The 22,036-nt window shown below is 36.2% G+C and overlaps 2 protein-coding genes across 7 annotated transcripts in view; one reads left to right on the top strand and one right to left on the bottom strand.

The window, feature by feature from the left end:
• Positions 1 to 1,150: 1,150 nt before the first annotated feature.
• Positions 1,151 to 3,548, bottom strand: LOC116421843 (atherin-like). Its single transcript, XM_031955408.1, has 2 exons — positions 2,550 to 3,548; positions 1,151 to 2,105 (listed from the first exon to the last, which is right to left on the bottom strand). Exons 1-2 carry the CDS (start codon positions 3,097 to 3,099, stop codon positions 2,056 to 2,058), a joined length of 600 nt encoding a protein of 199 aa, XP_031811268.1. The 5' UTR covers positions 3,100 to 3,548; the 3' UTR covers positions 1,151 to 2,055.
• Positions 2,362 to 22,036, top strand: part of CSNK1G1 (casein kinase 1 gamma 1) — a 225,499-nt gene continuing 205,824 nt past the window's right edge. For 3 of the 6 annotated variants that reach the window (XM_031955402.1, XM_031955403.1, XM_031955404.1), the window contains exon 1: positions 2,363 to 2,577. The gene's annotated coding sequence lies outside the window, so the exon portion shown is untranslated. Of the gene's footprint in view, positions 2,578 to 6,257; positions 8,404 to 22,036 lie in introns of those variants that run through there. The other 3 variants (XM_031955399.1, XM_031955401.1, XM_031955400.1) reach the window with 2 other exon arrangements.

Consider the following 22,036-nt stretch of genomic DNA (forward strand, 5'->3'; position numbering starts at 1 on the left):
ATTTGTTGTCATAAAATGTAAACTCTTTGTAGATAGGGATTTTTTTTTCAGATTTTGTACTTGTATCTGCAGCAACTAGGACATAGTTAATTAAGTGCTTAATAATAAATACTTTCTGAGTGATTGATTGTGCTGACAATTGAGACAGCTGAGCCAAAGCTTTTGTTTGAAACTGTCGGCACACACACACACAAAAAAAGCTCCATTACGTTATGTAGAATTCATTTGTCACTTTCAGCTAGGTACCTTTAGTACAAATAAAAAAGCACAAAATCAATCATGAGCAAAAGTCCTAGTGTTACTTTTTATTATGGAACATGAATATTTACAGGAGTGTCAGGGAAAACAGTCAGTGGTAAGTATAAATGTTAGCACTGACAGTTCTTAAGTTCTTTCCTAAAGATTTCACTGGTTTGGTACTAAATTTCAGTTATTTTGTATCTTCCTGTATTCTTATAGTCTTTAGTGAGTCAGTTTAATGACTCATGGGTACAATAAGACAATAATCTTGCTGGAGTTTCTTTTAAATTACCCAGAATTCATATAGATTTTTTCCTTCTGTCCCAAGCTGAAAAACAAAATGGTAGGATGACTGAGTCCAGTTTGAAACTTTTTGAAAGATTAACATGACTAAACAAAAAATAGTGTCTCATGATTCAAATATTCTTACTGGCAGAGAATGCAAAACAAATTCAGGAAATAATATGAAGATGAAACACTACTTTGTGTAGACTTTTACTATAGACTGCAAGTCAGAGATTTGGATATGTAAGTAGGATGAGTGAAAAGGGGAGAGAGGATTTTCTAATATTTCGCTTTTCTTCCTAAAAATAGTTTCATTTTAAATAGAATCTCTTTAAAAAGACTTTTAATATTTCCAATTTTCTTACTTGAATATTTCCAATTCTCCTACTTGAATTAACAATCATTTAATAAGTGCTTAGTAGATACTAGGTTCTGCTCTAGGTTTTGCAAAATCGGACAAATGAAAACATTTTATTTTGGAAACGGTATACACACATACATATATGACATACATATATGTTCACACATATATACAAATATAGTTTATACACAAACCATGTTTGTCAAATATATTGTTTACATATCTATGTATATATACACATATACATACAATACATATATGTATATAATTAATATATATATAAACCGAGTTTTGTGTACACATATTCAAACGACATAGATATGCATACATTATACATATAAATCTGTAGATGTATCTTTGTTTTTAGATACACATAACTTGTTTTTGACCGCATCTGACTTTTCATTTAGGTTTATTGAACTGATAAGAAAACTTCTTTCACCAATTCAGATACAAAGTATCTGAGGTAAATACAAGCTACTTATGGAGAAGGCGCTAGCAGTTAATTTTAAAGGAAATTAGAATTCTAAGCAGTAAAGGTGAGGAAGGGGTGCATGGGTAGCAAACTCTGCAAAGTAATATAAGAGCAAGTAGTGTCCTTTATCTATACTTTTCTTTCACTATCACACCAGGGTAGGTGTATTGGAATTTAGGCATGGAAATTCTCTTATCATCTTAAGCTTGAGTATACTCCTTAAACTTGTCCCCATTCCCTCCTTCAGTTGAAAAAATACTTGTTTATTCATTCTTTCCCGTTTCTTTGCCTTATCTTCTAATCATAATTGCTCCAAAGCCTTAGCAAAGAAATGTTATGATACTTTCCGATCAGAAGAAAATAGATAAAGACTCAAATAAAAGCCATTTTTTTCAATGTCTGGAATTGTAAAAGGGGAAGATGTAAATGAGGATCTCAAAGCATAAAAAGGAAAGATTTTTTTTTGTTTGTTTGTTGTTTTTCGAGCGCTTGAAATACAGCGGAACACCCACCAGAGGGAGATGCTCGCTATACCGCGTGGACTCTTCGGGAGCTGAGGGCTGCCGTGGAGAGGAGCAGCATTGGGTCTGGGATAGGTCCAGGCGGGCACGGAAGAGCCGGGGAGAGTCAGAGACTGAGGATGCAGTTGGAATGGGGGTAGGTGGAGGGATAAAGAAGGTCGAGATGATTCGATCTATAGAGGAGAGCGCGCGCGTATGATCCGATCCTCGTGTGTATTCGCAGCTGAGGGGAAGAGAGTAAGGGGCTGTCACTGTAAAGAGGAGGAGGTAGTAGACCGAGAAGGACCCTAAGCTGTGTCCTCAGAGAGGAAAGACTGGGGGGTGGGGGGGTGAAGTTTTCGAAGGTACTTCCGCTTAGCAACCCCACGCGGTTGCTAGGGAAGACTGGCGCGGGGATCACCCGGAAGTAGTTTTGTGCAACCCTCCTCGCCTTCTCCCGTTCTTGCCCTATAGGAGCTTAGTGAGCAGGGCTGGCTTCGGGACGAGGGCGGGGCCGTCTTTAGTGGTTCCGGTTCGCTTCCTGCCGCCCCTCTGCTCCCCGCCTCCCCTTCCCCCCTCCCCTCCCGCACCCCTCCACCCTCCCGCTCCTGGGAAAGAGAGAAGGAGCCGCGGCCGGTGGGGAAAGCAGCCGCTCGGCGCCTGCGGGAGGGGACCGCGCCTGTCGCACCTGGAGTCCAAAGCACGGCCAGATCCAGGTACCCGCTGCGGTTCTCGTGGGGCCCGAGGGTCTGGCGAGCGGAGCGGACGTCCCCAGGGTCGGGCCGGAGGCGGCGGGGCTCCTGGGGCGGGTGGGGCAGAGGCCGGCCCGGCGGGAGGTTGAGTTGGCGCGGGGGCGCCGGGCACGGCCAGGGGTCGGGGTTGGGGTTGGAGGCCTCCTTGGATGAGCGGGAAGGTAGTCGTGTGGAGGCCCCGGGCTCTGAGCCGAGCGGCCTTTCTTTCCTTGGCCCAGGCTTGTCACCTGGACTGCTCCTCCGCGGGAAGCATCCTCTCCCGGGCCGGGACTGAGTTCGGGGACCCCGGCGGCGCTGACACCGCGGCCGGGCCGCGACTGCAGCTGCGGGCGAACGTCGGGCTCCCTCCGGGGTGGGCGGGGGAGGTCGCCGAGGGTGGGCACCGGAGAGGGCTCTGCGCGGTGGGGCCAGGCGGGGAGCCGCCCTTGGCACAGCCGGCGGGGAAGAGCCGTCCCCCTTCTCCAGCCCCCACCTCGCCCCGGGCATCACGTCCTCTGCGTCCCGGGACTCCCGAGTGGGCGCTCCCGGGCAGAGGCGTGTGGGGCCAGGGGAGCTCGCCTCCTGAAGGATTCTTCCAGTGTTTGGAAACTGTTGCCAGTTAAAGTGATTGTCTCAGTGGCACACTCTGCCCTGGCTCTAATAGCAACCTGGCTGGCTCCCAGCCTTCTGAACCTGGTTGTCCTTTGATCCGCCGTAAGTTATTTTAGGGAAATGCCATTCCGGAAAGCTCCGAAGTACCCGGTATTGAGCTTAAATTCATCAAGCTTACAATGGAGTGATATTCATGTGTATATATGAAGTAGCAAAGATGTGGTAGTAGTGATAGTGGAAGAGCAGGAGGAGGGTTGGGGGGCTTTGCAAGGTATAGAGGTCTAGGCCAGACTTGTTCAGGCAAGCCTTCACCAGCCACTTCTCTTGCCAGGAAACCTGCCTGCCCTAGTTTAGATGGAGCAGAAAGATCCTCGTCATTTGTGTTCTAATCAGTGACTGAACAGCTAGGTACTATGGTGATAGGTGTCTTAGAATAGATGAGATGTGAGAATTCACAACTCTTAGGATTTTGTGCCACTGAATCTTCTTAATCTTTTAAGACTGTATGATAGAAACGACCTCATTCTCAGAGATAGTTGAGTGATGGAGGGGTTTTGGAGATGCAGTTGGGAGATAGAGGAAACTTGGAGGCTAGCTAATAAGAGGAATACTGAATCAAAATAATGTTCCAAAGAATGTGTGTACATCATGGTGAGTGGCTACCAGATTTTGATCTTTCATTTTAAATAACACAGATTTGAATTGTTAGTAGCTCCATAAAACTGATTAGCATTAAGGTAAAGAGTGTGTGTTTACATACATATTAAAAAATACAATTTTTCTCGAATTTTTGTGATGTGTATTTATAATAGGAATTAAGTCATATATTGCATAAATCTTAGGATTTAATATTGTATTTGTTGATAATACTTTTTTAAACTCCAGATTTTCAAAAGTTACCTCTAATTTAATTACCAAAATTCTTCTGTTAGAATCAGGATTTTACTTGTAAAAATTGATTACAGGTTGCAAAATTGCTTTGAATTCTTGCAAGTGTTTTACTGTAAAAACAAAATGAAATAGAGGGTTTTGTTTTTTTTTTTTTTACTTATTTGTTAACATGCTGAAACAAATACTGCCTTTATGTTTTCTTTTGCATTTTGAATGAATTTATTCTCAGCGATTTAGGAAAAAGTAGGGCTTTTCAGCCAAAGTTATTGGCTGGCTCTTGGATACAATTGGTAATGATTTTATAACTCTCAGATAATTTGTTCTTCTTATTGAGATTAAATGAAACAGCAAATGATTTGATTGAATGACAGACTATAAGAAAGTTGATTTCTGTTTTTTTATTGTATGTAGAGTTGTTCAGTATTTAAATGTTGTGTTTTGAAAAACACAGAAGAAAATCTCAATTCTCCAGTATTCTTCAAATGATAGTTGAAGGGATTTGCCCCTCTGTTTAAGGGAGATTTTCAAGTATGTTTTTATGTCTCTGAAGATTTGAAAGGGGCTTGAAGGATACTTTGCTGTCTAGGTGGTATACTAAGTGTCAGAAATAAAGGAAGTGCTTGTAAATACAGTTCCTGAACCAATTACTTGTTTCTACTGTTGTGCAAATCAGAAGTATTATGTAAATGATATAACTGCAGCATCATTGCATACCAAAGTAAATTATTTCCATCACTGTTGTCAGTGTTTGGTAAGGGCATTTTTACTGTGGTCTGTTGGAAGTGACTACAATTTTTTAACCTTTTAAAATTAATATTATTTTGCACCAGAATTTCTCCTAAATCATACTTTGAAAAAAAAATCCATTAATTTTTTTTTATTTTTTCAAGAGCCTTATGATAGTATTTTAGAAGCATTTTGCAAGTTGATGTCACCTTTTCTTCTTTTTTTTTAATCTTATGAATATAATTTGTATAGAACGGAGGGTAGTAGATGTTACAGAAGATATTTATGTTACCTAAAATGGTTTGTGGTCATTAGAGAAAGAGGTATGATTTTTAAAGAAAATCTTTATTTTTGGTTATAAACTTCCATTTCACCAAAAAAATATCCTGGTATTCATTGGTCATTCTGAGGAAATTTCATTGTCAAATTAAAAAATTGAATAGCTGACATTTAATGGTTTTCCCAAAAGTAAAAAAATATCTTGCTTCAGCACAGCTGAAAAAGAATTTTTAAAATTTTGGAAGGTGCATTTATTTACTTTTTGAAACATTTTGTTATACTACAAAGACTTTCCAATAACCCCTCCCCCCCAAAAAAAACCTCATCCCAACCCTAAATAAACAAAACAAAAAATCTCAAACCTCATTTAAACTAAACCATTCCAAATAGCTGGAAAATAGTGGCTGTGGCTGGTGGAGTATGTAACTTTAAGCACCTATAGTCCTTCAGCTCTTTGTAGACAGGAAGGAAGTAGGTTCTAATATCAGTCATCTGAAACCAACATTGGTTGCTGAATTTCTTCTGAATTCTGTTGTACTTTAATGTTGTCTTCATTTACAGTATTGTAGTTGATTGTAGTTTAGCAATGTTTTGCCTTGTCAGAGACTTCATGTTTCCCTGATATTTGTCATTTTCTATAGCATAATGATATTTCATTAAATTCAAATACCACAATTTATTCAGCTATTTGCTGGTCATTAAACAGTTTGTTTCCAGTTTTTTACTACTTCAATAAATACTTCCATGAATATTTTGGTATATATGGGAGTTTTGTTTTTGCCACCAATCTCTATAAGACATTTTAATTTAAGAAAGAAAGAAATTATGCAATCATAATCTGGGTACTTCCAGTACCATTGATAGTTGGTGGAAAAATGTTTGAAATTTCCTGTGTAGTTTGTTTTGTTTTTGGACACAAAATGGGGGGCTTTTTTTCCTCTTGATCTTGCTTTTCTTTTTTTTTTTTTAAATAGTATTTTATTTTTCCAAATATATATGAATAGTTTTCAACATTCACCTCAGCAAAACCTTGTGTTACAAATTTTTCTCATTTCTCCTTTCCTCTTCCCTCCGTAAGCAAGTAATCTGAAAATGTCCAGTTCTTTTAAACATATGTCCTTATTCATCATGCTGCTTTTGCTTTTTTTTTTTTTTTTAAGCATATTGCTTTTTTGAATCAAAGATTTCTTCTCTATTTAAAATACAATCATACAGAGACATGAAGTTTATGTCTTAAATTTTAGAATCCCTGATTATGGTAGAAAAGCTTTGATCTTAAATGTGAGAAAGTCAGTTTTCTTAAAAGAAATTTTAAGATTTTCCAGTATGGTAGGGGAAAAAATGAACAAACTTATATTTGCTGTTTTCTGTCTACTATGATATTCTTGAAAAATTCAGGCGGGAAATGAATGTTTCAAGTATAAACATTTTGTGGTATGCATATTATTTCTTAGAAAACTAAATTTAATTTTGACATTATTGGAATTATGTTCAAACTGGACTTGGAAAAATGAGATGCCACCTGTTTCAAGTTCCAACCCCCCCTCCCCCTCCCTCCAATCTCCCTTAGTTTTTGGCTTTGAATTGACCAGCTTACTTATGTTTAAACCGTGAAATCCCAAGTCAAATATTATGTAATGTCAGCTATATCAGGGGACACAACAGAAGTAATGTAGTTCTAAATTGAGTTGATCAATATCTTTCACCTCCAGAAAGGATAGAAAACCTTAAAGGTTATTGTTAAATTCGTTTAAGTTATTTGTATATTAGGCATCTTTCCTATTTGATTTTCTGTTTTCTTAGTAAACCATTATTTTCACTTGTTTCATTATACTTGTTTGTAGGGGTCTCTGAGAAATTGATGTAGAAGTTATAATAAATATTCCATAATTTGGATTTCTATTTTAAATCAGAGGTAAAACTTAGACAATTAATTGTTAATGTAATTGTAATGTAAAGTTTTGTAGTCCAAAACTTAAAAAAAAATTATTATTGGTGTGTGTTGGCCTGTAAATATGCTTACTACTGATAATCTGACTTGGATATATTTACGCACTAAATAAAGCATTCCGAGTGCAATTTTAGCTTTCTTCACTAGGGGTGCCAGTATGGAAAATTTCTTAAAATCTATCAACCTTAGAAACATATGATTAAGTTTCAGACACTCTAAGAAAGACAATCATTGAATTATTGGTTGTAATTATTTTTCTTCCCTCCCTTCTCCAAGTATCTTTTAATGACTGCTGTTGAGCAGGATCTGTGAAAACTTCTTGGTTTTGGGTGTATGTGTTAGGCAGAGAGCTGAGAAGTTGTGAGTATGGAGGGTGAAACCAAGCTCAGAGGTGCTCAGTTGCTGCAAGACCAGAGGAAAGCAGTGTTTGGAAGTGGAATGTAGATCAAAACAAGGATCACAACGGAATCCAAGAGGATTCTCCAAAGACAAGGCCCTGGAGTGATTGCAGTAGATTGATTTTGAGACTAAAGTGCTTGAAACAGTTCCTTCAATTTACCATGTCCAGTTTTTCTTCCATGAATGTGAGTGCATTTATAGCTTCACTTTGACACCATTGGAGTCTCTTTAGCAGGAAAGCTCTCACTTGTCATTGTTTTTAAAAATCTTAACCTCACTGTTATTTTAAACATTATATGTACAGACCCTCCTTATAGAAATCTCTTTAACACCAGCACATTGACCCTGTGTGACAGCATGTGCCTCACTCAGCTCTTGTGTGTGCTGTAATAGGGTGGGGGGTGGGGTGCCTCATAATTGGTCCTCTGTAGTTAAGATTGTTTTTCATGGCAACACTAACTAGCTATACAGTTCACAGCTACAGTTGTAGTTTACTTCTGGAAAGCAACCCTATACTTCTGGGAAATAATGAAATAAAAAGTGGAGATGGCTGTTGTGGAAACAAAGAGAAAATGTCTGAGGTCTGAAGAGAGTCAGCCATCCAGACAGAACAAATCAACACATCAGAATTTTAGAAATGGAAGGAAATTTTAGCTGTTGTCTAACCCAAACCCATCCTTTTACAAATGGGGAAATCCAAGCCTAGAAAGGTTGTGGTATTTTGCTCAAGGTCACACAGCTAGTAACTGCCATGTGGAACTTGAACTTCAGTGTTCTTCAGCACTCTTTCTTTAACATCGTATCTGCCTCTTAGCAAATGACCTTGGAAAGAAAATTAAATGGAATGGATAGCATTGTAACTATCCCATTTCAGAATGGATGGGACAGAAGGAAGGTACAAATCACTCTTCAGGAGCATGTTCAGCCCCACAGCAAGAGACTGCAGGCTGGAGGTAGGAGTTCTCTTTTTTCCAGCCTGTTCAGTCACTGAATCCCAACTTTTTCTCTTTAAAGACTCTTAGATTTAGAATTGGAAAGAACTTTAGAGGTAAATGAGGTCCGATCTTTATGCCTTCTTTCACAGATGTGGAAACTGAAGACCTTTGAGTTAATGACTTGCCTAGAGTCACACATAAGTAAGTGGCATGCTTCCACTCCTAGTCCTAGAACTCTAAATCCATTGTGCTTTGCACTATATCTACTTTGCCTCCATATCTGCTATCTGAATCTCAGCCTCATACCCATCTTCTGAAGAACATTCCTCCTGGTTCCTTTAATCTCTAATTACTATTTTTTTTCAGATTACTTGCCTTCTATTCTGAATATATCTTGTATGTACTTATTCATGTCTTCCCCCAATGGATTGTACCCTTCTTGAGGGAAAGGACATGTTTTTTTGGCCTTTTTTTTAATCCCCAGAAGCAAGCCCAGTGCCTGCACATAATAGTTAATTTATTCTTGTTGATTGAATGGATCTTTATGAGTAATGAATATTTTGCTTCTCTTAAGTGCTAGATTAATTTTTCTTGCCAGTTTGAGTTTTGTGGTGATTAATAGATTTTTTAAAAGAATATGAATAGTTCTATCCTCAAATGTCTCCATTGAAGTAAATTTGATTTCACATTTATTCTTTTATTGTAGTTCACAATCCCTTAACCTAGATATACAACATTAAGGAGATTAGAGACTATTAATTATATTCTTATCTTTCTGCTCTTTTCCCCTATTTTGACTGTACTTGTAATTTCATTTGTTTCGGGGATACTATTAGAAAACCAGCTTTATCAATGTACACTAAAGCCTTGCTGTGCATCTATTAGTCTGAAGCTTGAGAAAGTTGTTGGGAGCACCTTAAAGAACAATGAAGTCACATTGATCTAGACTGTATGGCTAGAATGTCAGAACCTATTATCTTTTTGGCTTCCAGGGTAGTTCCCTACTGATTGTGCCAGTCTTTCCCCTATTATTGAGTTGTAATGAATGGTATTCAATTTGTTTATCAGATTGAATAAATATTGGTGAATAAATTTCTTTTCTTTTGATGTAATATACCTTCTTTATACTTGAGTACACATAAAAATGATCAGGATTGATCATATGGATAAATAAAATATAAGATTACTTACCAAATCTCATTTTAGTGCCATCTTTTTTTTTAAATTTTTAATAGCTTTTTATTTACAAGTTATATGTATGGGTAATTTTACAGCATTGACAATTGCCAAACCTTTTGTTCCAGTTTTCCCCTCCTTCCCCCCACCTCCTCCTCTACATGGCAAGATGACCAGTAGATGTTAAATATATTAAAGTATAAATTAGATACATAATAAGTATACGTGACCAAACCGTTATTTTGCTGTACAAAAAGAATCGGACTCTGAAATAGTGTACAATTAGCCTGTGAAGGAAATTCAAAATGCAGGTGGGCAAAAATATAGGGACTGGTTCTTAGTCATCTCCCAGAGTTCTTTCGCTGGGCATAGCTGGTGTTCAGTTCATTATTGCTCCATTGGAACTGATTTGGTTTATCTCACTGCTGAAGATGGCCAGGTCCATCAGAATTGATCATCATTTAATATTGTTGTTGAAGTATATAATGATCTCCTCCTGCCCCTGCTCGTTTCACTCAGCATCAGTTTGGGTAAGTCTTTTCAGGCCTTTCTGAAATCATCCTGTTGGTCATTTCTTACCGAACAATAATATTCCATAATATTCATATACCACAATTTATTCAGCCATTCTCCAGTTGATGGGCATCTACTCAGTTTCCGGTTTCTGGCCACTACAAAGAGGGCTGCCACAGACATTCGTGCACATACAGATCCCTTTTCCTTCCTTATGATCTCTTTGGGATATAAGCCCAGTAGTAACACTGCTGGATCAAAGGATATGCACAGTTTGATAACTTTTTGAGCATAGTTCCAAATTGCTCTCCAGAATGGTTGGATGTATTCACAGTTCTACCAACAATTTATTAGTGTGCCTGTTTTCCCACATCCCCTCCAACATTCCGCATTATCTTTCCCTGTCATTCTAGCCAGTCTGACAGGTGTGTAGTGGTATCTCAGAGTTGTCTTAATTTGCATTTCTCTGATTAATAATGACTTGGAGCATTTTTTCATATGGCTAGAAATAGTTTCAATTTCTTTGTCTGAAAATTGTCTGTTCATATTCTTTGTTTAGTGCCATCTTTAGTCAAATTGTTTATTTATTATTATTATTTTTAGTGAAAGCTTTTTATTTTCAAAATATATACATGGATAATTTTTGACATTCATCCCTACAAAACCCTGGGTTCTAATTTTTTCTCCTCCCCCAGTCATTTAGAACCAGAACTGCTGCCAAGTAGCTACTCTCACCAGGTTTTTATCTTCATTTCCTTTTTTGTTGGCGAGGCAGTTAGGGTTAAGTGACTTTCCCAGGGTCACAGCTAGTAAATATTAAAGGTCTAAATTCGGATTTGAACTCCAATCCTCCTAACCTTATTCCTAGAGCTTACCTTCTTATACTTGAAAAGAGAGCTAAACTTTTGTAATAGAGACCTTGATTTGAGTCACATCTAGACACCTTGGTATGATTTTTCCAAAACTTTAATTTTTTATTAGTATTTTATTTTTTCAAATATATGTAAAGATGGTTTTCACCAGTCATTTCTGTAATAGTAGATAAATGTCTGAATATGCTTTGAAAACTTTATAGCAATACTGCTACTAGGACTATATTCCAAATAGATCAAAGGAAAAGGAACCCCTGTTTATATCAATTTTTTTTTCCAATGGCAAGTAATTGGAAACTGGGGAAGGATGCTCATTAGTTGTGGAATGGTTTGAATAAGTTATGATATATGAATGTGATGAAATACTATTGTTCTCTAAGAAGTAAAAAAAAAAGATATGGTTTCAGAGAAACTTGGGGAGATATATGTGGATTGATCAAAGTGAAGTGAGCAGAACCAGGAGAATATACAGTAACAACAATATTGTAAAGATAATAACTGTGAAAGGCTTAGTAACAGATGAACACAACAATCCAGCACAATTCCAAAGGACTAATGATGAAACATGCTATCCATGTTCAGGTAGAGCACTGATACACTCAGTGAAGATGAAGCATATTTTTTTCTTTTGTACTTTTTTTTGGGGAGAGGGACAAAATGAAAACCTTCCCCAGGATAATACACCATGACCAAGTAGGATTTATACCCGGAATGCAGATCTGGTTCAGTATTAGGAAAGCTATTAGCATAATTGACTATATCAGTAATCAAAGGAACAAAAACCATATGATCATCTCAATAGATGCAGAAAAAGCATTTGATAAAATCCAACACCTGTTCCTATGAAAAACATTAGAGAGCATAAGAATAAATGGACTTTTCCTTAAAATAGGCAGTAGCATCTATTTAAAACCATCAGTAAAGCATCATGTGTAATGGGGATAAACTGGAACCATTCCCAATAATAACATCAGGAGTGAAACAAGATTGCCCACTATCACCATTACTACTCAATATTGTATTAGAAATGCTAGCTTTGGCGATAAGAGATGAAAAAAAGATGAAAGGAATTAGAGTAGGTAATGAGGAAACCAAATTATCACTCTTTGCAGATGATATGAAGGTATATACTTAAGAGAATCCCAGAGAATGTACTAAAAAGGTATTAGAAATAATCCACAATTTTAACAAGTTGCAGGATACAAAATAAGTCCACATAAATATCATCAGCATTTGTATACATCACTAACAAAATCCAACAGCAAGAGATAAAGAGAAATTCCATTTAACATAACTGTTGATAGTATAAAATATTTGGGAACCTATTTTGGCAAGTAGGAACTATACCAAGTACAAAAATAAAAAATAAACCAGTCTAAAAAAATTGGAAAAATAAATCCTTGGAATTAGAAATAAATAAAATGACTTTCCTAAATTAATCATTTATTTACATCCAATAAACTCCCAAGAAAAACTATTTTCTACCAAAAAAATAACAATTACTAAAACAAAAGGTAAAAGAATTTCAAAGAATAAAAAAAAAAAATAAAGAAGGTGGTTAGTTTTACCAGATTTAAATATATTATAAAAGATCCAAAAATTTAAAGGTAAGAAATAACTAATTTTAAAAGGTTGGCAAGGACAAAATAGAGAACCATAAAATCTAGTTTTGAAAACCCAAAAACCCAGCGGGTAAAATTAATTTACAAAAACTGTGGGAAAAAATTTGGCAGTAAGAAACTTTGGCCCCACACTTCACGTAACCAAGTTAAGGAAAATGGGTTCTGATTTAGATATAAAGAATGGAATAAATAAATTAAAATAAGGATTTTACCTTCAACCTTGGAAAAGGGAAAATTTGGACTAAAAAAAAAGAACTAGAATTTTTATTATTACAAAAATGGCATTTTATTAAAATTAATTTTTTTTAAAAAAACTAAATAAAAAAGTTAGAAGGGAAGCATAAATTAAACAATTTTACAAAAGGTTTGATAAATTCCATTTAAAAAAATTTTGGGAAATTGACCTATAAGAAACAAGTCATTCCCAATTTAAATGGTCAAAGAAATAAAGCAATTTTAAAGATGAAAAAAATGAAATATTTTATCTAGAAAAAGGGGGAAGATTTTGATAAAGAAAATCAAATTAAGAAACCTGAGAATTAAATTAATTGGTAAATGACAAAAAATTAAATGAAACGTTGGAAGGGAGGGAAAATGGGAACTTTACATTTTGGGTTTGTGAAAGGTCCAACCAAACGAGAGCAATTTGGAAAATCCCCAAAAAGTTATAAAATGCATCCCTTTGATCCCGGTTTAAGGGCTTAATTCCAAAAGATTTAAAGAAGGGAAAGGGACCGTTATGTAAAAAATTTTTGAACCTTTTGTGGAAAAAACCCAAAAGGGATCCCATAATTCCTGGGGAAAATTTGGATTGAAGTTATAATATTACCCTTTCTTTTTTATTTTTTAAAGCCTTTATTTCAAATGCATGGGAATTTTTAACACTTAACAATTGCCCAAACCTCTTGTTCCAATTTTTCACCTCTTTTTACCCCCTCCCTGAGGCGGATGCGGATGTTAAATATTTAAAATTAAAATTTTTTTTTAATTTAATGCCTTTTATTTACAGGATATAAACATGGGAACTTTACAGCATTAACAATTGCCAAACCTCTTTGTTCCCATTTTTCCCTCTTTCCCCCCCTCCCTGATGGCGGATGACCAGTGATTTAAATAATTTAAAAATATAAATTAGATAAAATAAGATACCCGACCAAAACGTTATTTTGCTGTGAAAAGAATCAGCTCTAAATATTGTACAATTAGCTTTGGAAGGAAATCCAAAAAGCAGGTGGGCATAAATGGTTGAATTCAATGTAATGGTTTTAGTATCTCCCAGGTTCTTTCTCAAGCTGGTTCAGTTCATTACGTCCTTTGGAAAGGGTTGATCTGTTTGTGAGGATGGCTGGTCCATCAGAGCGGTATCATCTATTTTTTGAAGTTATAATGATCCCTTTGGTTTAAAATTTCATCCCGTTTGGGTTTTTTTTCAAACACCTGTTCTGAAGAAAGCCAACAGGATGATTTCAGAAAAACCTAACGATGCTGAAATTGAAATGGCAACCAAGGAAAGATCATTTTACCCAACTTTTCTATTGATGATCAATTCTGATCGGGCTCTTTCAACAATGAAATTTAATGTTTCAATTGTTCAATAATGAAGAGAATCAGATACACCCAGAGAGAGAACACTGGGAAATGAGTGTGGACCACAATATAGCATTTCTATTCTTTCTGTTATTGTTTGCTTGCATTTTTCTTTTCCTTCTTGGGTTTTTTTTTGCCTTCTTTTTAGATCTAATTTTTCTTGTGCAGCAAGATAGCTATATAAATATGCATATATATATTGTATTTAATGTATACTTTAAAATATTAAACATGTATGGGACTAATCAGGGATGGAGTATTGAGGGAAAAGAGGTTTAACAAAAGGTTTTCAAAAGGGTCAGGTTAAAATTACCCATGCATATGTTTTGTAAATAAAAAGCTATAATAATAATTTTTTAAAAAATCTAATCCAAAGGAAAAATAAAGTAGAATGTGTTGCTTCACTAGTCATCTCTATGGAAAGGTTGGTTGCAACGTTTACTCCAGTCAGATGTGATTTGAACCATGGTTCCTTTCAACTCTGAAGTTCTTTTTTTTTTTTTTTTTTTTTTAATAGCCTTTTATTTACAGGTTATATGTACGGGTAACTTTACAGTATTGACAATTGCCAAACCTCTTGTTCCAATTTTTCCCCTTCTTACCCCAACCCCTCCCCCAGATGGCAGGATGACCAGTAGATGTTAAATATATTAAAATATAAATTAGATACACAATAAGTATACATGATCAAACCATTATTTTGCTGTACAGAGAGAATTGGACCCTGAAATATTGTACAATTATCCTGTGAAGGAAATCCAAAATGCAGGTGGGCAAAAATATAGGGATTGGGAATTTTTTTTTTTTTTATTTTATTTAATAGCCTTTAATTTACAGGATATATACATGGGTAACTTTACAGCATTAACAATTGCCAAACCTCTTGTTCCAATTTTCACCTCTTACCCCCATCCCCCCCCCTAAATGGCAGGATGACCAGTAGATTTAAATAATTAAAAATTAACTTAGATACACAAAAGACATACCAAAACATTATTTTGCTGTACAAAAAAGAATCAGACTCTGAATTATTGTACAATTGCTTTGGGAAATCAAAGATCAGGTGTTTATAAATATAGGGACTGGGAATTCAATGTAATGGTTTTTTAGTTCTCCCAGAGTTCTTTTCTGGGTATGCTGTTCATTCATTACTGCTCCATTAAAATGATTTGGTTCATCTCATTGCTGAGGGATAGTCAGGTCCATCAGAATTGGTCATATATATTGTGTTGGTATATAATATCTCTTGGCCCTGCTCATTTCACTCAGCATCAGTTTGGAAGTTCTCCAGGCCTTTCTGAGGTCATCCTTTTGGTCTTTTACAAAGGTAATATTCCTTATTTTACCCAAATTTATTCACCATTCTCCAATTGTGGGCATCCACTCGTTTCCGTTTCGGCCACTACAAAGGGCTGCCCAAAACGGCCTAGGCCCTTTCCTTTTTTAGTCTCTTTGGGATTAAGCCCAGTAGTAACACTGCTGGATCAAAGGGACACAGTTTGAAACGAGCATAGTTCAAATTCTCCAAATGGTTGGATGTATTCCAAGTTCCAAAAATGTATTAGTGTGCCTGTTTTTCCCACATCCCCTCAACAAATTATCTTTTCCTGTCTTTCTAGCCAGTCTGACAGGTGTATAGTGGTATCTCAGATCAACTCTGAAGTTCTATGATTTTCCAATAAAGTCATATACTGAATCAATAGCAGAAATGAAAAAAAAAAAAAAAAAAAAAGGGAGGAGGCGGAAATAGAGCACAAAGTGCAAACCATAAGTATTTATTAGTCATACAAAAAGTAAGCCTTGACTTTTCAGTGTTGTAGTTAGATTTTTTCCCCACATATATTTGTAACAATACAAATATGTTTCAATCCACTAATTCTTTTTTCTTCCTTTCTTGTTTAGTTATACCTTGTTAAGACTGTAATTTAAGGATTTTTAGTAAGTCTGAACTGAAGTTTTCCTTTATGTTTACTGTGGGGAAAATGGTTTCCTAAATAGATAGTGTATTAAAAGGATTTCAGGGGATATGTTTAACCTCCCTTAGAAAACTTTTCTATCCCTTTAAAAGTATCTCAGTTTACATAATAGATACTTGTTAAGCTCATTATACTTTCTAATATGTTAACCACGTTTATTTGATATGATGCTTGTTAGGTAGTAAATTGAAATAATTTATATATTGAAATAATTTATATTTCACATCAATAGGATTTGCAATCAGAAGAAACCTTAACGATCACATAGTCATCTGTACTGGTCCTTCATTTTGTAGGAAACTGAAGTGTAAGGGGGGGGGAGGGAAGAAATGAAAAGTTGAAGTAGGGTTTGAACCCAATTTCTCTGACTCCCAAGCCAGCATTTTTCCCCCTTCCTATATCATTGTTCCTAATAATGCAATATATTATCTTTAAAAAAAAACTAAACCAGGCTGGCTTTCTCCACCTTGTTCTAATTAGTGAGAGTTTATTGTCACTTTAAAGATTCATTGTATTGATTTTTGAGGGTAGGCTCATCCCCGAATCATTTACAGACTACCAGGAACATAACTACTCTCTCTCTTAATTTTAGTCCTAAACATGACTTGGTCCATTCCTAAAAGGCATAAAGTGTTTGAGCTGGAAGAAATTTTTGAAATCAGCTAGTCCAATTTTCTCATGTTGCAGATGAGAACACTGGTTCTACTACTTAGTATTTGCATGATTTTGGGCAAGTCTTTAGTTTCTTTATTCTGAAAAGAAAAGATTGGGTTTAGAGAATTTTAAAGGATATTTCCACTTCTAATTATTTTCTGAGACTCAGAGAAGTCAGGTAAATTGTCTAAGGTTATATACAATTATTGGTACAGCTGGAGCTAGAATCTAGCTTTCCTCCCTTTTTTCCCCAGAACTCATCATACATTATTTGCAAAAGTAGTCCTCCTTGTGAAATGATCCAACCATTTGGGAGAGCAATCTGGAACTATCTCCAAAGGGCTATACAATTGCATTCTCTTTGACCCAGAACTGCCATTACTGAGTCTGTATCCCAAGAAAATCATAAAGGAGGGAAAAGGACCCACATGTGCAAAAATGTTTGTAGCAGCTCTTTTTGAGTTAGCAAAATAATTGGAAAATGAGTGCTGAACAAGTTGTTGTATATGAAGATATTGGAATATTGTTTTTTTTTGTTTTGTTTTGTTTTTTTTTTGAAATGATGAACAAGCTGATTGTAGAAAGGCCTGGAAAGATTCACATGAACTGAAGCTGAGCAAAACAAGCAGTACCAGGAATATATTGTATACAGTAACAGCAAGAATGTGCGATGATCAACTATGAATAGCTTGGTTCTCAGTGGTTCAGTGATTCAAAGCAATCCCAATAAACTTTGGACAGAAAATACCATATGCATCCAGAAAAAGAGCTAAGGATACTGATTGTAAATCAACACATGCTAAGTTCACTTCTTTTTTCTGGTTTTTTATCTCTCCCATGTTTTTCCCTCTTTGCCCTGATTTTTCTTTCCCAACGTGTTCCATAAACAATGTGTATTAAAAATAAATAAAAAATAAAAATTAAATTAAAACAAAACAAAATCCTCTTCCCTAGCTCTTACAAGATTCTCTAATCCTTATAGATACAAGCAAAGATAATCAATAAATAACTGTACTTGTAGTATGTGTGACATGGTGAGAACTAGGGAAAAAGCAAAAAAGTTCTCTTTAGTAGTCAAAAAGATGTGAGGTGTAGTGAAAAGAGCATAGAACTAGAAACCTGAAGATGCTTTAGTCAGCTGTATGGAACTAGCTGTGAGAGTGAATGACTTCCTATCTCTGGGCCTTATTTTCCTTATCTATAAAAAAAAAAAAAAGAGGTTTGGGTCTCTTTTGGTGATGAGTAAAGTGTCCTGAATACATACTTGTGGTTTAAAAAAGGACTTCTCTTGGTATTTTTTAATACCATTCTCAATTCCTAATGACCTTTCCATTTTCCCTCCCAAGAGTCCCATTATAGGTATTTTTGTTAATATGAAGTATTTCCTTTGGTCTTGGGGGGTGGGGAGGAGGAGGTATATTTGGTAGCGATGTCATTGAGTCACTTCTAACAAGGGAATGGTGATGTTTTCTTACCCACCACATATTAGAAATAGCAGATTGAGAAAGAGTGGCAAGGCTTTGCTAGAGTTAGGCATGATAAAACTTCTGAAAGTCTGGCCTCCAGTAAAGAGGTTACCTGTTTAAGAAAAAAAAAAGTTACAAAACAAATATCCTAGTCCAAGGCCATTCAGTATAGGAATAAATTGTCATATATAGATCAGATTTTAAAAGTTTCAGTCTTCATCCTCAAGTTGTGAACTATGAGCTGTATATAATTCTCTCTCTGGAGTTTCCAGTGAAGGGCTAAAGGGCTTTTAGCACAGAAGAGCATAGAACTCAGGCCTCGGGAGTTTTCCCCCGTTCCAGTGCAATGGTTTTAGCATGTGAGAAATAGAGTACATGATCTGGCTTGAAGGGGCTTTCTGACTTGGAAAGATCTTGCTTTTTGAAGTGTCTAGCATCCTTGTAAGAAGGGGGGCAGTTATTCAGATGTCTGTCATGGAACAAATATAGTATGCTATATATATTGCATCCGTACACCATTTTGGTGTTCCTGAGGAAGGAAAAATATTTTCTGGTAGACCAGCTAATGGTACAGGGCAGTTTTTCCCAATCTGTGATGAGATTCAGTGACAAGGCAGCAAGTATCATCATCTTGGCTGTAGCCTTCATATTCCAAATCCTGCTTCTATCTCTGATCAACACTTTTTGTGATAGATATTCTATAAACTACAGTGATTTTTCATTACCCACCATCCTTTAGATTCTTACTCTTTTGAATAACTAATATTACATTGTTTGATTTATTATGTTTCTGTTTTGTTTTTTTTTTCTTCCTCTTTTAATGCTGCCTTTATCAGACCTCTTGAATAGCGGAGGTTAGGGTTGATCATTTACAATCCTAAAGTCATTTTAATATAATAAACTATCTTTATGAACACAATTGTCAAACTCTTCTTTATAGCTCAAATGAGATTAAGATATAGTTGAGAAATGTCTTAACAAAAATACAGATACATAACGCTGATTTGTGATTTCCTAAGTCAATATGTAGCCAAAGTTTCTACTTGACTTTGATACTACTGCTCTGGAATACCTTAAGGACTTGAGCATCAAGTGGTGGGTTATTGTGGAAACAACATACTGATATTCCAATCCCGGTCTTTCCCACCCATTCAGTTAGGTTAATTTTTCCTTAAAAGATGGTGAGTGAATTAATAAGACAAATGCACATTGGGACAACTCTGAGGTACCACTTCATACCTTTCAGATTAACTAAAATGACAGGAGAAGAAAATGAAAAATGTTGGAGGGGATGTTGGAAAACTGGGACACTAATACAGTGTTGTTGGGGTTGTGAAATGAATCAACTATTCTGGAGACCAATTTGGAACTATGCCCAAAGGTCTACCAAACTGCATACCTATGATTCAATAGTGTCTGTAATTGGTTTGTATCCCAAAGAGATCATGAAAGAGGAAAAAGGATCCATATGTGCAAAAATATTTGTAATAGCTCTTTTTGTAATGACAAGCAACTGGAAATTGAATGGATGCCCACCAGTTGGGAAATGGCTGCGTAAATTATGGCATATGAGTGCAAAATAATATTATTATTTTATAAGCAATGATTAGCTTGCCAATTTCAAAAAGCCTGGGAAGACTTACACGAACTCATGCTAACTGGAGTGAGCAGAACCAAGAGATCATTGTAGACAGTAATAACAAGATTATGTGATGATCAACTATGATAGATTTGGCTCTTTTCAACAATGAGGTTATTCAAGAAGATTCCAATAGACATGGGATGGAAAGAGCCATTTGCATCCAGAGAGAGAACTATGGAGACTGAATGTTGATCAAAGTATAGTATTTTCACATATTTGTTGTTGTTGTTGTTGTTGTTTGTTTACTTGGTTTTTTCTTTCATATTCTTCTCCCAGTTTATCTGATTTTTATTGTGCAGCATGATGAATATGGAACTATGTTTAAACGAATTGTACTTGTTTAGCCTATGCTGCTTGCCGTATTGGGGAGGGAGGACGGGGGGTGGGGGGGGTGGAGGGGAGGAGAGGGAGAAAAATTTAGAACACAAGGTTTTGTAAAGGTGAATGTTGAAAACTATCTTTGCATGCATTTGAAAAAACAAAATACTATTAAAGTTTTTCAAAAAAAGGTAGTGAGTGAGACGTTCCTTGATCCATTTTGATTCTCATGAAATCTGCTCAGTCCTTTGGCCTCTATTACTATCATCACCAGTCTCCACCTTGAGTTATCCCCACCATTCACTGCCATTCTTCCTATTTACATACTAATGAATAAAGCTGGAGAGAATTATGAAAAATGTATGCTACTTGGTTCAACACATATTTATCTTATTTTTTTTTCAATGTTTTCCTATCCACTGGCCATTTCCCTTGATCTTACAACCAAATCTCTTCTGTTTTCACAAAATCCAATATTACATTGCTAATAGCCATTGCCAATATCCTCAGCCTTATGTGGATACATACTTAGAAGAAATCCCTCCACTTCCTTTTCCCTTAAGCTCTTTTTAGTCTGGCTTCAGCCCTCATCATTCAACTGAAAATGGTTTCTCCAGAGTCACCAGTGATCTCTTTATTTCTCCAGTATGCTAGCTCATCCTTCTCCACCTCTCTGCAGGCTCTGATGCCATTAATCACTCTGTACTGTTTGTAATCTCTTTTCTAGGTTTTTAGAACATAACTCTCTCCTGGTTTTCTGGTCCTCAATCTCCTTTGCTGAATCTTCATGTCATACTTGCTAATCTTGTGTGTCCCCATGACTTTGTCCTGGACCTTTTTCTTTTCCCTCTATACCATTTCACTTGGCAATCTCCTCAAGCTCCTAAGGATTTAATGATCATCTCTGCTGATGATCACATCTGTTTGTTCTGTCTTAACCTTTCTCCTGACCTAGTTTTTTTTTTTTAAATCAATGAATATTTATTAATTACTTTCTATATACCAAGTACTGTGCTTAGTAATGGGGTAATGAAGATAATTTCTGCCCTGGAACAAAGTGGGGAGGGGGGGGAGGCAGAATACATACACAAATGACTAAATGCAAAATAGCACTAACAGTTGAGCACATCCAGACAGGTGAGAGCCTTTAGAGAGAACTAGAGATAAGACTGAAAGTGTTATGGGCCAGAACTTGAAATAAGATGCTAAGTCACTGGAATTGATAGAGACAATACTTATTTTGTTCACACCTTTGGAGTTCATACCTTTGGGAGAGTTCACACATTGGTTCACACATTAGGGTTCATACTTTTAAGAGAGTATATTTAAGGAGGAGCTCCCACAAGCCCACTAGAGACTCCAGGAGATTCACAAGTCAGAAGCCCACAATCCCACTCTCAGAGGCAAGACAGATTCATTCCATTTTCCACCTTTGTGCTGGCTGGAGGCTTTGGATTCAGAGAGAGCGAAAGGCTGAAGCTGGAAGAGACAAAGGACTAGCAACAGAAGCTCTTGGAACCAAGGAAAGAGATAGGCCTCTAAGAAAGCTAACCAGGCTATTTTGAAGGAGACAATAAAGGATTGAACTTTACAATCTGAACTCCTGGCTGCATTTGAGGTGATTATTACTCTGAACTGAAACTAAGGCTGCCTCCAGAAGGCCCCCAAGAAATCTGCTCCCAGAGAAGATTATATTTTTAGAGAAGAGAACATTACATGAAAGGCCTGCCCTTCACTCTTCGGGAGGATGGACTGGTCACTTAATGCAGAGGTTTTAATCCCATTGGAGCTTCAATTTCCTCAACTGAAAATTGGCTGTAGTAGT

The sequence above is a fragment of the Sarcophilus harrisii genome, chromosome 2 (assembly GCF_902635505.1).
Source record: "Sarcophilus harrisii chromosome 2, mSarHar1.11, whole genome shotgun sequence".
Taxonomy (NCBI): domain Eukaryota; kingdom Metazoa; phylum Chordata; class Mammalia; order Dasyuromorphia; family Dasyuridae; genus Sarcophilus; species Sarcophilus harrisii.

What these genes read in the sequence shown, in the direction of transcription:
- LOC116421843 (XM_031955408.1), bottom strand. Translation starts at nt 3,099, where the DNA reads ATGCCCGGGGCGAGGTGGGGGCTGGAGAAGGGGGACGGCTCTTCCCCG. An exon ending in GGCCGTGCTTTGGACTCCAG is followed by an intron (nt 2,106 to 2,549) that starts GTGCGACAGGCG and finishes TCTTCCCCTCAG; the next exon opens with CTGCGAATACACACGAGGAT.